Below are 14,238 nucleotides of genomic sequence, written 5' to 3' on the forward strand. Positions count from 1 at the left end.
TCCAGGAAGATCCCACATGCTGCAGGGCAACTAAGCCTGCGAGCCACAACGACTGAGCCCGTGTGCCACAACTACTGAAGCCCCCACGCCTAGAGCCGGTGCTCCACAACAAGAGAAGCCACCGCAATGAGAAGCCCATGCACTGCAACGAAGAGTAGCCCTCGCTCGCCACAACTAGAGAAAGCCCACACGAAGCAATGAAGACCCAATGCAGACAAAAATTAATTAATTAATTAATTAAAAACATTCTGGGCTTCCCTGGTGGCACAGTGGTTAAGAATACGCCTACCAATGCAGGGGACATAGGTTCGAGCCCTGGTCCGGGAAGATCCCACATGCTGCGGAGCAACTAAGCCCGTGCACCACAACTACTGAGCCCACGTGCCACAACTACTGAAGCCCACGTGCCTAGAGCCTGTGCTCTGCAACAACAGAAGCCACCATAATGAGAAGCCGGCGCACCACAACAAAGAGTAGCCCCCGCTCACCACAACTAGAGAAAGCCCGCGTGCAGCAATGAAGACCCAATGCAGCCAAAGATAAATAAATAAATTTAAAAAAAGAAACACATTCTATCTACTTCAAATAAATAAATAAATGCATTGATAATCTGTCAAATTTTAAAGGAGTTATCAGAGGGCAAAATCTAAATGAAACTGGGAACTCAGAGAGTAATACACTAAAGACTGCTTTCCCCTTGAGGGCATTTGCCAAGCTCAAGAAACTTGAGATTTGGTGTTCAGGAAGCCAAGAGCAAGATACAGACCCCAAAGTCTTTGACAATGTGGTGAGTCTAATAGGAAATTGCCCGCTTGGCATAAAGTCAGGGTCTCAAAGTTCTACACCCTCATATTGTGTGACCTGGAGACCACCACGCCACACTCAAGCAGAGGATTTCAAAGAATTTGACTGTCTTGGACCTTGGTCCAGAACAGACAGAGAAAACTCTTTCTGGAGAATTTATACCCACAAGCCAGCCCTTAGGTAGATGTGCAGTCCAAATTCACAGAACCATTGATAGGAAAAACCTCAACCTGTGTTAAGTTAACACACTCTAGGAAGTTATTAGCCTAAATTTTTGGCAGAAGCAAAAATTTTCTTTGGAGAAGCCCACTATCAGATGGGATTCTTCTATGCCTATTTGGTAACCTCTGAATTCAGTACCAAATTAATAGAAAATTCAATACCAGATTAATGAGCAAGGGATCTTATTTGGGTCACATTTAAATTAACCATAAGGTGTTGCTATTAATAGGGGTAACTAACCCAGAGCCAAACATGCTTATGATTTAGATCTATTAACTGTTCCTTACAGTCTCTGTGGCCTTCAAACCAGCTTTCCCATTTGTTACTTTTTGGCCATCTTTCCAATTTCTTCTTTTAGTTTTTTGCTCTTGTTAGCAGCTTTGACTTGAATTTGTCATTCCAATATCTAATATTAAATTAACTGCTTTTAAAATTATTTTTCCCCAGCTTTAGTAAGGTAAAACTGACTAACAAAAATTGTATATATTTAGGTTGTATAGCGTGAGTTTTTAAGGGGTACAACATGATGGTTTAATATATGTATACATCGTGAAATGATTACCATGATCAAGCTAATTAACACATTCATCACCTCACATAGTTACCTTTTCTTGTGTATGTGGCAAGAACACCTAAGATCTACTCACTTAGCAAATTTCAGGTATACAATACAGTGTTGAGTATAATCACCATGCTGTACATTAGATCCCTAGAACTTATAACTGAAAGTTTGTACCCTTTGATCAATATCTCCTCATTTCTCCCACTCCCCAGCCCTTGGCAACCATTTTATCCTCTGGTTCTATGAATTTAACTTTTTAGATTCCACATACAAGTGAGATCATACAGTATTTGCCTTTCTGTGTCTGGCTTATTTCCCTTAGAAAATGTCCTCCAGGTTCACCCATGCTGCCAAAAAATGGCAGGATTTTCTTTCTTAAGGATGAATAATATTCCTCTGTGTGTGTGTATACATATGTGTATCTCACATTTTCTTTATCCATTCATCCATTAATGAACACTTATGTTGTTTCCGTATCTTGGCTATTGTGGATAATGCTACAGTGAACATGAGAGTACAGATATCTCTTTAACATACTGAGTTCATTTCATTTGGATACCCAGAAGTGGGACTGGGATCATATGGTAATGGTAATTACCATGGTAATTCTATTTTTAATTTTTTGAGGAAACTCCATAGTGCTTTCTATAATGGTTATACCAGTTTACATTCCTACTAGCAGTCAGTACACACAGGTTTCCTTTTCTCCTCAATCTCGCCATCACCTGTTATCTCTTATCTTTTTGATAATAGCCATCCTAAACAGGTGTGAAGTGGTATCTCATTGTGGTTCGGATTTGCATTTCCCTGATGATTAGTGATGCTGAGCACATTTTCATATAGCTGTTGGCCATCTGTACGTCTTCTTTGGGAAAATGTCTATTCATGTCCTTTGACAATATTTAAATTGGGTTGCTTCTTTGCAATTGAGTTGTATGAATTCCTTATATATTTTAGACATTAACCAATTATACAGTTTGCAAATATTTTCTCCCATTCTGTAGGTTACCTTTTCATTTTGTTTCCTTTGCTATGAAGAAGCTTTTTAGTTTGAGGTAGTCCCACTCATTTTTTCATTTGCTGCCTTTGCTTTTGGTGTCATATCCAAAAAAATCACAACCAAGACCAATGTCAAAGAGCTTTTTCCCTATGTTTTCCTCTAGGAGTCTATTGCTTCAGGTCTTACATTTAAGTCTACAATCTGTTCTAAGTTAATTTTTGTGTATGGCATAAGGGTCTAATTTCATTCTTTTGTATATGGATAACTAGTTTTCCCAACACTACATGGTAATTCACAAAATTGAATACTACGCATGTGAAAATGAATGAATTACAGCTACCCACAATAAACGGGTAAATCACCCCTCTTCTGGAGGTGAGCCTGGGTGCAGATGCAGAATTTTCTGGTAAGGTGGCTTGAAGCAGAGATAGCTGGGACAATGGTCTTTGCTTTCTCTGTGAAGTAAGTGCTGCCCCCTTCCGGAAGTGACGAAAGAATGATGTGATGTGATTGACAGGTGCTTTGGGCAATGGGAGAAGGCATAAAAGATTGCATTTAAGAATGTATATACGAGCTTCCCTGGTGGCGCAGTGGTTGAGAGTCCGCCTGCCGATGCAGGGTACATGGCTTCGTGCTCCGATCCGGGAAGATCCCACATGCCGCGGAGCGGCTGGGCCTGTGAGCCATGGCCGCTGAGCCTGCGCGTCCGGAGCCTGTGCTCCGCAACGGGAGAGGCCACAACAGTGAGAGGCCCGCGTACCGCAAAAAAAAAAAAGGATGTATAAAACAAAACACGGGAATTCCCTGGCGGTCCAGTGGTTAGGACTTGACAATTTCACTGTCGGGGCCTGGGTTTGATCCCTGGTCGGGGAACTAAGATCCCACAAGACACGTAGCGCAGCCAAAGGGGGGAAAAGAAAAGTATATAACAAAACAGACTCACAGATATAGAGAACAAAGTAGTGGTTATCAGTGAGGGAAGGGAAGGGGGAAGGGAGAAGGGGCAAAATAGGGGTATGGGATTAAGAGATCCAAACTGCTATGTATAAAATAAATAAGCAACAAGGATGTATTGTACAGCACAGAGAAATACAGCCACTTGTAATAACTTTAAATGGAGTACAATCTATAAAAATATTGAATCACTATGTTGTATACCTGAAACTAATATAATAAATCAACTATACTTCAATTTAAAAATCAAAAAATAAAAATAGAATCTAGGATAACCACCCCACCCCCCAAAAAAGAAGGGGAACTTTAGGGGCTTCCCTGGTGGAGCAGTGGTTGAGAGTCCGCCTGCCGATGCAGGGGACACGGGTTCGTGCCCCGGTCCGGGAAGATCCCACATGCCGTGGAGCGGCTGGGCCCGTGAGCCATGGCTGCTGAGCCTGCGCGTCCAGAGCCTGTGCTCCGCAGCAGGAGAGGCCACAGCAGTGAGAGGCCTGCGTACCGCAAAAAAAAAAAAAAAAAGGGGAACTTTTAGCATCACCAATTCGTGCACTAACCCACTGTGGTACGTTGCAACAGAAAAAAATGGCCACAAATTCTTTGCAGCTCCTTCTATCAAGATGGAGAGGCTATTTCCTCATCCCTGAATTTGGGCTGGCCTGCTTTGGTCAACAGAATGTGATGTAGGTGATATTGTGCAATTTCTGAGCCTAGACCTCAAGTGGCCTTGCAGCTTCTGCTCTCAAGGGGCACAGTGGGGAGAGGACATTTCCAGAAATAATGACCAACACCAGGTATCACCTAATGCTAAGTGAACAATATAGAGAAGGCATAGCTAGAGTTTAAAATAAGGTTGGCAAATTCAGGGGTGGTTTTCTGTAGGAGGTGAGAGAGCTGAGCCTGGGTGTTTGAGATGGTGGAGAAAAGCGAGAGGATGGGGAGTGGAGGGGGAGCGGGCTCAAAGGCCCGCAGGAGAGGAGGGTATGGGTGTCTGAAAGGCAGTGGGCAGTCAGCCAAACTGGAGCAGAGAGCTGTTCTTGGAGAGAACTGGGCAAGAAAGCTGGGGTTATTCTGCAGCCAATGTCTGCCAATGACTTGTGAGTAGAGGAAGCTGATCATATAGGTGCAGTTTTCCTAAGAGTTTTCACCAAAAATAAGTTTGAAAGAAACAATCACTCTGGGCCCAACCTCCTAATATCTTAAGCACTTTTTCCCTCTGTTGTCAGCCCTCTCCCCATGCTGTTGTCCTCACTCCCTGTCTCTAAGGGATCATTTCCATCAGTGTTTGTATCCATGCACAACTCATCTTGTAAACAGCTGAAAACAAAGTCAGAACAGCTTAGGCACGAAAGGAGTTGATTAGCCCAGGTGACTGATGAGTTAGCAGCGGATCTGGCTTTCCGTGCTCACACCTGTCATCTGGTCTGTTTCTCGTCACTGCCCACTTCTGCCCCCTACCGTTCAGCTTCATTCTCTCATTCTCATTCCCTCTTTGGTGGCCCCAGCAGCAGCGGGCTCTTCCAACAAGGGGGCAAGATGACCCATCCTCCCATGTCAGTCTTGCAGGAAAGAATGAGACTTTTTCCCTTAGCTCCAGCAAAACCCCTAAGATTACTAAGACTAGACTAGCGTAGGTGACCCGTCCATCCTGGAGACAATCAGTGTGGCCCAAGGGATGTGTTGCTCTGGGTGACCAGCCCTGAGTCAAGGGTAGGATACCCATGCTCTAGAAAGTAAGTCGGGACTGGAACTTTTATCTGTATAACTTGAGAGTGTACAGCTCTAAATAACCTGTCCCCTCGTCTCTCGTCCTCCGTGCAGCCCTGAAGCCAGTGGGTCTACACACCACGTATCAGCTGGGTTCTCTGATGGCATGGACACTGCTCGGGGCGTAGTGCGGCACTGAAACACACAGCTGGCCCCTGCGCTCCCTCCACACACCAGTGGCCTCATTACAATTGGTGGCCCATGAAGTGGTGGGGGGGGCCACACCGTGGTGGTGCCTGGCACCCACTTCACCGCCTTTCTTCTGTCCATCTTTGTGCAACGACTGGCAGGGATCTGGGCAGCCGTGGCTGCACTGCTGGCCTGGGAGCCCTGAACTCTGGTGGTCATCTAACTGGCCAACACTGGCTACAAGTCCACGTACAGCAGCAACTGGTTCATCCTCCAGGTGAACGGGCTCCTCTGAGCTGCCTTTGCTGACCACGTGGGCTTCGTGGACGCCTGGGAAATGACCTCCAGCCTGGCCCTGCATGACAGCATCCACCCGGAGAGGCTCATCGTCCACAAGTTGGACTTCCTCCTTTCTTTCCTCTCCCCAACCTGAGTGCTTCTGTCCATCCTGGGGCTGTGTGAATGGAGGGCCCAGGCTCGGGGACCCAGTTGTGAAGAGGACCACAGCCACAATAGGACTTCTGGGATAAGGGCAGGTGCCATCAAGCTCTCTCACCTGGAAGACCGCAATGGCTTTCGATCTAGTCCAGCCCATTCTGTTGTTGCCCCACTCCAACCCTTTCTCCACTCAGAACAAGAGTGGTTATTTTAAAACATAAATGAGACCAGGTCAACGGCCTGCTCTTTTGTATCAGTATAAAGCCAAAGGCTTCTATCTCAGGACAAATCCAAACCCCTAACCATGGTTACCAAGGCCTTGCAAGATGGCGCTGCCTAACTCTGTGGGCTTATTTATAGCCACTCTTCCCCAGCGTTCTGCAACCCAACCCCAAGGTCCTCTTGCTGCTCAAGTAGGTCAAGCCTGCCTCGGGGCCTTTATACCTGCTATTCCAGTGCCTGGAATGCCCCTCTCCCAGACCTCCACGTGGCCAGCTTTTTCTCATTCAGTTCTCTCATCAAACATCACCTCGGAGGCTTTTCCTGACCACTCTCCCACCCCAGTACTCTATACCCTTCTCACCCTGCTTTTTCTGCATATCAGTAACCAGAACCCGTAATTATTTGGTTTACTACTATTATTATTTACCTGTCTCCTTGAGTTTGTCTGGCTTGCTCACTGCTGTATCCCCGTGACCTCGAGCCGCGCTTGAGACATTGCAGATGTGTTAAGCAGCATTCATTGAACGAATTAATAACTTAAAGTCAGATGATGAGAATGATACCTGTCTGCCCTGCACCTTCTCTCAGCAAGCTGCCTCCTCTGAGAAACAGGCGATGTATCGCCAAAGTGTCCCCTTGTTGCACTTGCTGGATTATATCTGCATGATTATCACTATGAACGCTTCACATTTACATTTAGGGCAGTATGATTTTTTTTTCTTTTTTATTGGAGAATAGTTGAAGGGCAGTATGATTTTCAATGCAGTTTCTACTTTTATTTTGGAAGACTCTCCCAAGAACATTCTCCCATTTTACTAATGAAGCCCGAGAGGTGGCACACAGCTGAGCCAGTCCTTGGTCCTAGTGACCCTGGTGACAGCTGTGGCAAAATTACTCTGTGCTCGCTGGAAAACTGGCCTCCTGGAAGGGCTGGAAGTGACAACCCATGACTCCTCTTTGACACATCCTCTCGTGTCCTGGACGTCAGTTTCTTGTCTGGGGGTGGGGGGCTGGGGTCCCTGAAAGGAATCCAGTCAAGACTGGGGTTTATCGGTGCACCGTGGGCTCCTTGTCTCCGATCACGAGATCTGGCCGGCTGTTCCTCAGACCCTCTGTCTCTGGCGCCGAGGTTTCCCTGATCACCCTAAAGGGGGCTCCGTGACCAGGCACGACCACGTCGGCAGTGCCTAGGACCCTCTTCCGGCTGTGCTCCTGGGACACCGGGTCTTCGCTCAGCGCCTGCCACGAGTCCTCGTCCCCATCACGTTCAAACACATCGCCCACTACCATGACGGTACCCAGGGCCGTGCCAGCCACCATCACGCTCACGTCCCGCTGGCCACCATGGCCGGGCGTGGCCCACACCTCGAGTCCCGGACCCAACCGCAGAGGCTGCTCCTCAGCCAGCCCGTGGGGGAGGTAGCGGCCCCCGGGGAGGCAAAAGTCGTGCGAGACCAGCAGGGCCGCCGCGGGAAACAGCCCCAGGTTCCCGATGTGGTCCGAGTGTCCGTGGGTCCCCACCACCAGAGTCACATCTCCCGGGGCCACGCCCTGCCCCGCCAGGGCCCCCAGGAGCGCCTCTCGAGCCCAGGGCCCCGCGGTGTCCACTAGGATGGGGCCACGGGCCGCCTCCTCCAGGGCGGTCTTCGCCTCGTAGCCCTCGGGCGGGGGCTCTCGGTGGCCGGAGGCCGGGCCCCAGGCCTGGGGCAGAACAAGGGTCACGGAGCCGTCGGCGCGCACGGCGTCGCCGACCCCCTCGGGCTCCGCGTAGCCCTGCAGCAGAACCACCACAGAAAAGGCGTCGCCGGGCACCCGCAGAGGAGGCTCCCCGAGCAGCGGCTCGGTGCGCACTAGACCGCTCATGGCCGGAGAGGGACGGGCTGGGGAAAGGAAGTGGGGCCTTCGGCGACTGTCCGCTCCCTTCGGGTTTCCACACTCGCCCAGCCTCCGCGGAGTGAATCTCAGTTCGTTGCCACCCCTCTCACACCCTTAAGTTGGCATCGCCCAACTGAACTTCGGCGAGAATGCGCTCGTCCCTCAGCGTCTTCGGCCACCACCCCGCTCGCGTGTGAGGTCCTCAACCGCCACCCTCCGGAGATAACGTTGTTATTTTCTTCATTCTAACCGGCGCCGCTCTCTACCTTGGACCTAGTTTTAGCGCCTCTTAGGTCTTGCCTCACCCTGAGGAAAGAGACACCGGAAAAGCGCGTGGGAGTTTGTCCTCTGCGAGCTCCCGTCACCCAAGTATGGCGGCCCAGGCGTCGCCACGCACGTAACTTAATTCCGTCGCGTTTTCAGGCATGCGCGGACCGCGGCTGCGCAGTCCCAAGCCTGAAACGCGTCTCAGCTCGCTGATCCGTGCCCCCCTCCTTGGGCTGCAAAACTACAAAGCACCGGTAGCTTTTAACAGGATGGCGACCAACGGCCCTATTCAGTGGGCGCTGCCGTACCGTACTGATATTTTTAAAAAAGTTTACTAGCGTTATAGAAAATTTGGCACCTTTGATATTACGTGGTGGCCCCGCAGTGAAATTAATATGAAGTAGACCAAGTGTCTACCCCACCTAACTTATCAATATTACCCCGTCCCCATCCAGTGTCCCCTTCCCGTTCACAGACTGTTGGCATGTAGCCTCCTAGACGCCGGCAGCGTGTATAGGTCGTAGAGAGAATGTCCATTCTGCTTCTTTGTTATAAGAGTCTAAAAACAGATCCTCGAGGGGCAAAGTGACTTTGCCAAGGTCCACTGCTTCTAAGCCATGTTGACCTCTGGGTCCGGTGGGGAGTAGCGGACATATTTAAATATCTCAGTACTGTCACCACACACACCTGACAAGGGGATAAATGGCAGGTAGAGGACTCATCTGTCGGCACCGGGCTTCCACCTACTGCGCCCACCTTTCTCCCCATAGCCATGCGATGCTGCACCACCAGGATCCTGCCTGAGACTACATGGGAGAGAAGAGCTACACGCTCTAGGGTGGGGTCACTCACACATACACACACTCTGAAAGCTGTGGGGCAGGGAGCGCTCAGACTTCAGAGGGTTCCTCTCCAAGACCCCTGTCCCTCCTGGGGGCTCAAAGGCAAAGGTCAGAGTTCCTCTGGGTCATGCTTGGGGTGGGCTGGTGTGTTAGTCACCTCCTCCTCCTCCTTTTCTGTCTTCTCTTGCCCATCTGTGATCTTCTCCTTTCCAGTCCAAGTTTCCTGTAGACATGCTAGGTTGGGTGATAGAAAACAATTTAGATATTGGTCCTGGGGAGAGGGAAGGTTGTGGCCTGGCGAGAAAGTGGCCAGCCCCCAGGCTTACCAGTTTCAGTAGCTCGGAGCACATGATCTTCACAGAGAAAATGCTGTAGGGGCTGCTCCTGATGGTGGAAATACCAGTCTCCCACGACGTCTTCAAACTCCTCCAGCATCGTCTCACACTGGTCAGGTAGAAAGGTCAGAAGCGTATCTGCTCTGCTGGCCTCTGCAGACCCTCCTCTCTGCTCTTCACTCCCTGTCTCCCCACCCCACTTCGGAAAGGCAGGGAACCAGGAGGTTAAACTTGGCTTATTAGATGTGTGATCCTCATTCATTCAACAGACATTTACCAGCACCTACTCTGTCAAGTAAGTTATTATACTCCGAGTCTCAGTTCCTTGCCTGTAAAATGGGAAGTGGTAATAGTACCTACCACATCAGGTTGTTGTGAGGGTAAAATGAGGCAGCAGCTGGAAAGTATGTGGCCCCAAATCGGGCACATAGCAGGTGCTCAGTAAGTGGCAGTATATATCATTAGCCTCCATTATTACTTCTTGATATGTTCCTGGGCCCACTTCAGTCAATGGCAGAGTCCCTGCTCTGCTCAAAGATGGACCTCCTTAGGATCTAGCTCCCCTCTCAGGTTCCCTTCTCACCTTCCCGGGCAGTGCAGTATCTTATCCTACCTGCTTCTTGAGGAACGTGACCTCCACGCTGGGCTCATCCCACAGCTCCAAAGGGATCCCCAGATCCACCTTCACCCCCTTCTGCACCAGGCCTTTTAGCGTTGCCATGGTCTGACTCTGCCCCTGAGAGATGGGAATTTGAGATCAGCCCAGGCCACTGCCCTGCCTCCTCCCCTTTTTGCCATATCAGCTTTGTCAACTACTGGAGACCCCGGTGAGTTCCATAGAGATGAGGTGAGGGAGTCTACGATGGGGAGGGGACACTCCAGAGCTGGGGGGAGCTGGGCAGACATCGTGAGGACCTCAGGGGGTACAGGTTGTAGTTTCTGAGAGATGGGATCCTGCCCTGGAGAAGAGTCTGACCTTGGCATATCTCAGTGAGCCCTTGCGCTCGGCATGAACACTGTAGTCCAGGATCCGCTCACATAAATTCTCCAAGGCCTCTTCCAGCCTTGTCTCTCTGTGGGAAGAGGGGAAACAAAGACTCCCTGGATGCTGTGGGCGCTCCCAGGGCTCCTTCGGGGATTGGAAGGTGGAAGAACACCAAGAAGAACTCACGAAACACTGTAAGGGATGTGTCTCTTCCTCTTGCCTGTGTCCAGCACCTGCCCCAGCTCCAGCACCTCTCGAGATCGGCCAGTGCGACTCAGCTCTTCCTGTAGCTCCAGGCTCAGCAGTTTACATACTAGATGTCCAAGGGGACGTGAAAGACAAACAAACGTACCAGCAACTCATTCGGCAGATAAGCAAAGGCAGCAGAGCACAATGGTTATGGGTGCAGGCTCTGGAGCCAGCCTGGCAAGGCTGGAATCCTGACTCAGCCACTTAGTAGCTGGGTGACAATCCTGCTCTGCCTTGGTTTCTTCACCTCTAAAATGAAGATAATAATAGTACCTCCCTCACAGGGGTGTGGTGAGGATTAAATCAATCAATCTATGTAAAGCCCCGAGAATAGTGCCTGGCACGTGGTGAGCACTGCCTAAGTGTTTGGTGTTTTCTGCAGTTATTTGTTGAGCCCCTTCTGGATGCACAATAGCAACACAGAGAGCAGTAAGACCCATGATCTATCCACAGGACATTGCCAATGTCTCTGGGGATAGATAAAAATATGATGACAATATTGTGTAATGGACTCTATCAAGAGACTTAATCTCACTAGGAAATGCAAAATTCATTCAATGGTCATTCATGGACTTCCTACTAGCCTACGATTTCCTCAAGGATGAGCATTGTGTCTCTTCCACCACTGTCTTCCCAGCACCAGTGGGTCCCAAGAAAAGGACAGGCCTATACAGAAGTGCCAAGCAAACTAAACACAGGGGCAAGGAGCAAAAGTGTCCCAACTGTGCCTATGGCACTATGCTAAGGATACACAGGGAGACACAGGTACTCTCCTTCCCTCCAATGCAGTGGGAGGTGACAGATAAGGAAGGAGGCTTCCAAAGGAGGTGACATTTAAACTGGGTCTTGAAGAACCAAATACAGAAGGGCAAGGATCATTCCAGGCAAAGGAAAAAAACAATGTGCAAAGGCAGAGAGGTGTGAGAGGATGAGGCAGGCTCAGTGACCACTGAGGGTTCAATATGGCTGAAGCATGGGCACTTTGGGGATGGGAGGTGGGGTATGGAAATGTAAGAAAGATGGAGGCCAGACCACAAACACTTGGATGCTATGCCAAAAACCGTTGGCTGTAGTCTAATCACAGCAGGAGGCCTGAAGAGGTGTTAAAGCAAGGACGTACACAATTGAGTCTGTGTTTAGAAAAACTGACAGGTGTAGGGGGTTAAGAGAAGGGACACAAATGAAAGGAGAGGAGAGATGAGGACCAAGTCAGGAGGAATATTGCTACTGAAATGCAGCGTGGAGTGAGGCGAAGGGGAAAAGAATCCAGGAAGAAATTAAAGCAAGGGAGGCAACAAACCAGGGGACCAGGGCACTCTGAAGTGCCCCTTCCCAGCTGGGCCCCATAGGTGATACAGCCACAGAAGATGCTGCTCACTGTAAAATTCATACAGTGCACACCCTCTGCAAAACCTCACAATTATGGGGAACCTCTCCCAGTTGTGTGGCCTCCTCTTTCTTTTATGAGCTTCAAAGGCTGATGTACTCACTCCCAAACCCCTCAGGAGGGCATGGGGCCTATAATTTGGGAGCGTCTCCGCCGGGGTGGAGCAGAGGATGTCCACAGGTAATGAGCCTGACACCTCACTCCTGCAGTCTCTTCAGATTTAGGTCTGGTGGCATGGAGGAGACACACACACACACACACACACACACACACACACACACACACACACACACACACACACACACACGCACACACGATGCTCAGTAAAGTGGTCGGTCCTGGGCCGATAGTCTCTGCACTACAATTCCCACAAACCATTGGGGGGCCCCAACCAGCAAGAAAAAGCGGGCTCCCTCTGGATGTCTCATGGGAATTGTAGTGCCATAGTTTTGGGGTAGCGCTATGCGTTCCCTCCGTTGACCCCATTCGAAGTCCACCAGGCTCCCTCAGAACCTCCCTCAGGTCCTGAAGGAGGTCAGGTGACCCACCCATCACGGTCCACTTGGTCTGGCCCAGACGGAGGTGGGGCAGAGGGATGCGAATAGGGGCTACTCCCTTTAGATACCTTCGCATTTGCTGGGCAAGCGTTCTGTGTCATCGTCCTCCTCCTTCGGCGTCCCAGACACAGTCAAAATGAAAAGCAACATTGCCAACTGCACAGGTCCCATGACCAAGTGCCGTCCGCAGCCAACCACCTCCTGCCTTCAAACCAACTTCGGTCAGGCAGCGGGCCCTTTAAATCTCAAGGCTGTCGGCTGCAACTTTAACCCAGCCTGGCATGGGAAGCGCAAGCGCAGTGCCGGCTCGAAGAGGGCGGGGCTGCGCGGCGCTGTGGGTTTCACCGCCTGATTTTGTGGCACCTCCCAAAGGTCCTGGCTGCCAGATAGTGAAGGAATAAACTGAAGTAATTACAGCAAGAGGGTGTGCTCCTTACACGTAGGCACAGAGACAGCATTTTTATATAATTTCAGGCCGTGAGCCTAGGGGTCTTATTCCGGCTCGTGGAAGGGGCAGTGACCTGTTCTCGGTCTCTGCCAGGAACTGCTCCTGGAGGGGGCGGGGCCAACATGGCGCCGAGCGCTGGGTGAGCGGCGCTTTGGCGGTGGTGAGAGGCTCTTCCTGTGCTGGGCGCTCGACTGGCGGGGGCGGGTCTGAGTGGTACCCGGGACTAGACCCTTTGAAGGGCCCGTGTGGGGACCCGGAGGAGGACGGTTGGTTGTGTGTCCGTGCGCGTGGGGACTCTGTGTGTTTGCATTGGAGGGATGTTGGGGGCATGAGGTGGGCTTTCTACGCCTTCTTTCTCGCTGTACCCATTGCCTGGGGACCTTAGACCTGCTTCCCTGCTGGGGAAACTGCTACACGGATCTAGGTCAAGTTAATCTTCTGGGAAGCCTTCCTGCCGACTCCACTGACCTGAGGTTTCCTGAGGCCGTGGCGTGTTATTTGAGCCTGTACTGGCAGAGGGTACCGCGGGGTATTGAAGGATTAGTAGGAGTTCGCCAGGGAACTGGGACATGACCGCCTCCTGTATACCCGGCTCCAGGCACAGAGTATGTTGAATAAATGTGTTCCCTGCAGATAAGACTTATAAAAGCGGGGGAGGAGACCTGGGATGGTTTGAGAAGAACTAACTTGTATTTCGCCCCCATCTTCCCCACCCTCCAACAGGCCCACACCCGCCCTCAACGTACACCTCGCAGTCAGTCCAAAACACTTTTGACATTAGTCTTCCTAATGCCAGCTTGAAGCGAGCCACTTTCCTTTTGGACACAAAGTAGATTCCAAGCTTGGGCTTATATCTTGTTCACTTGATAACAGTGGTACTTGAGGGTTTAGTGAGCACCTAATTCCTAAGCCTTACAGTTCATTCATTTATTCAACAGATATTTATTGAGTATCTAGTGTGTCTCAGGCCCCAGTCCGGGGTCTCAGAATACATCAGTGAACGTAACGAAGATCCCTGTTCACACAGTGCGGGAAGGGGAGATGTGGTGATAAACAATAAGAAATAATACAATATGTATCAGCAGATGTTAAATTCCATGGGAATTTTTTTTAAAAAAGCAGAGTGGGGGTGGGGTGCAGTATTAAACAGGGTGATGGGAATAGGCAGCCAGGGAACATCTGGGGAAGAGCATCCCAG

At 50.2% G+C, this 14,238-nt stretch overlaps 2 protein-coding genes across 2 annotated transcripts; both read right to left on the reverse strand.

Moving 5' to 3' along the window:
• Positions 1-6,575: 6,575 nt before the first annotated feature.
• MBLAC1 (metallo-beta-lactamase domain containing 1) lies at positions 6,576-8,009 on the reverse strand. The gene has a single exon (XM_079718680.1). The coding sequence runs from the start codon at positions 7,956-7,958 to the stop codon at positions 7,143-7,145; it is 816 nt and encodes a 271-aa protein (XP_079574806.1). The 5' UTR covers positions 7,959-8,009; the 3' UTR covers positions 6,576-7,142.
• Positions 8,010-9,188: 1,179 nt separating this feature from the next.
• CNPY4 (canopy FGF signaling regulator 4) lies at positions 9,189-12,763 on the reverse strand (the record flags this gene model as incomplete). The annotated part of the gene is made up of 6 exons (XM_079718914.1): positions 9,189-9,313; positions 9,406-9,523; positions 10,028-10,150; positions 10,391-10,487; positions 10,586-10,712; positions 12,661-12,763. 6 exons carry the CDS (start codon positions 12,761-12,763, stop codon positions 9,189-9,191), a joined length of 693 nt encoding a protein of 230 aa, XP_079575040.1.
• Positions 12,764-14,238: the final 1,475 nt, after the last annotated feature.

The sequence above is a fragment of the Hyperoodon ampullatus genome (genome assembly GCF_949752795.1).
Source record: "Hyperoodon ampullatus genome assembly, chromosome: 14".
Taxonomy (NCBI): Eukaryota; Metazoa; Chordata; class Mammalia; order Artiodactyla; family Ziphiidae; genus Hyperoodon; species Hyperoodon ampullatus.

Coding starts and splice junctions, on each gene's coding strand:
- MBLAC1 (XM_079718680.1), bottom strand. CDS start 7,958: ATGAGCGGTCTAGTGCGCACCGAGCCGCTGCTCGGGGAGCCTCCTCTG.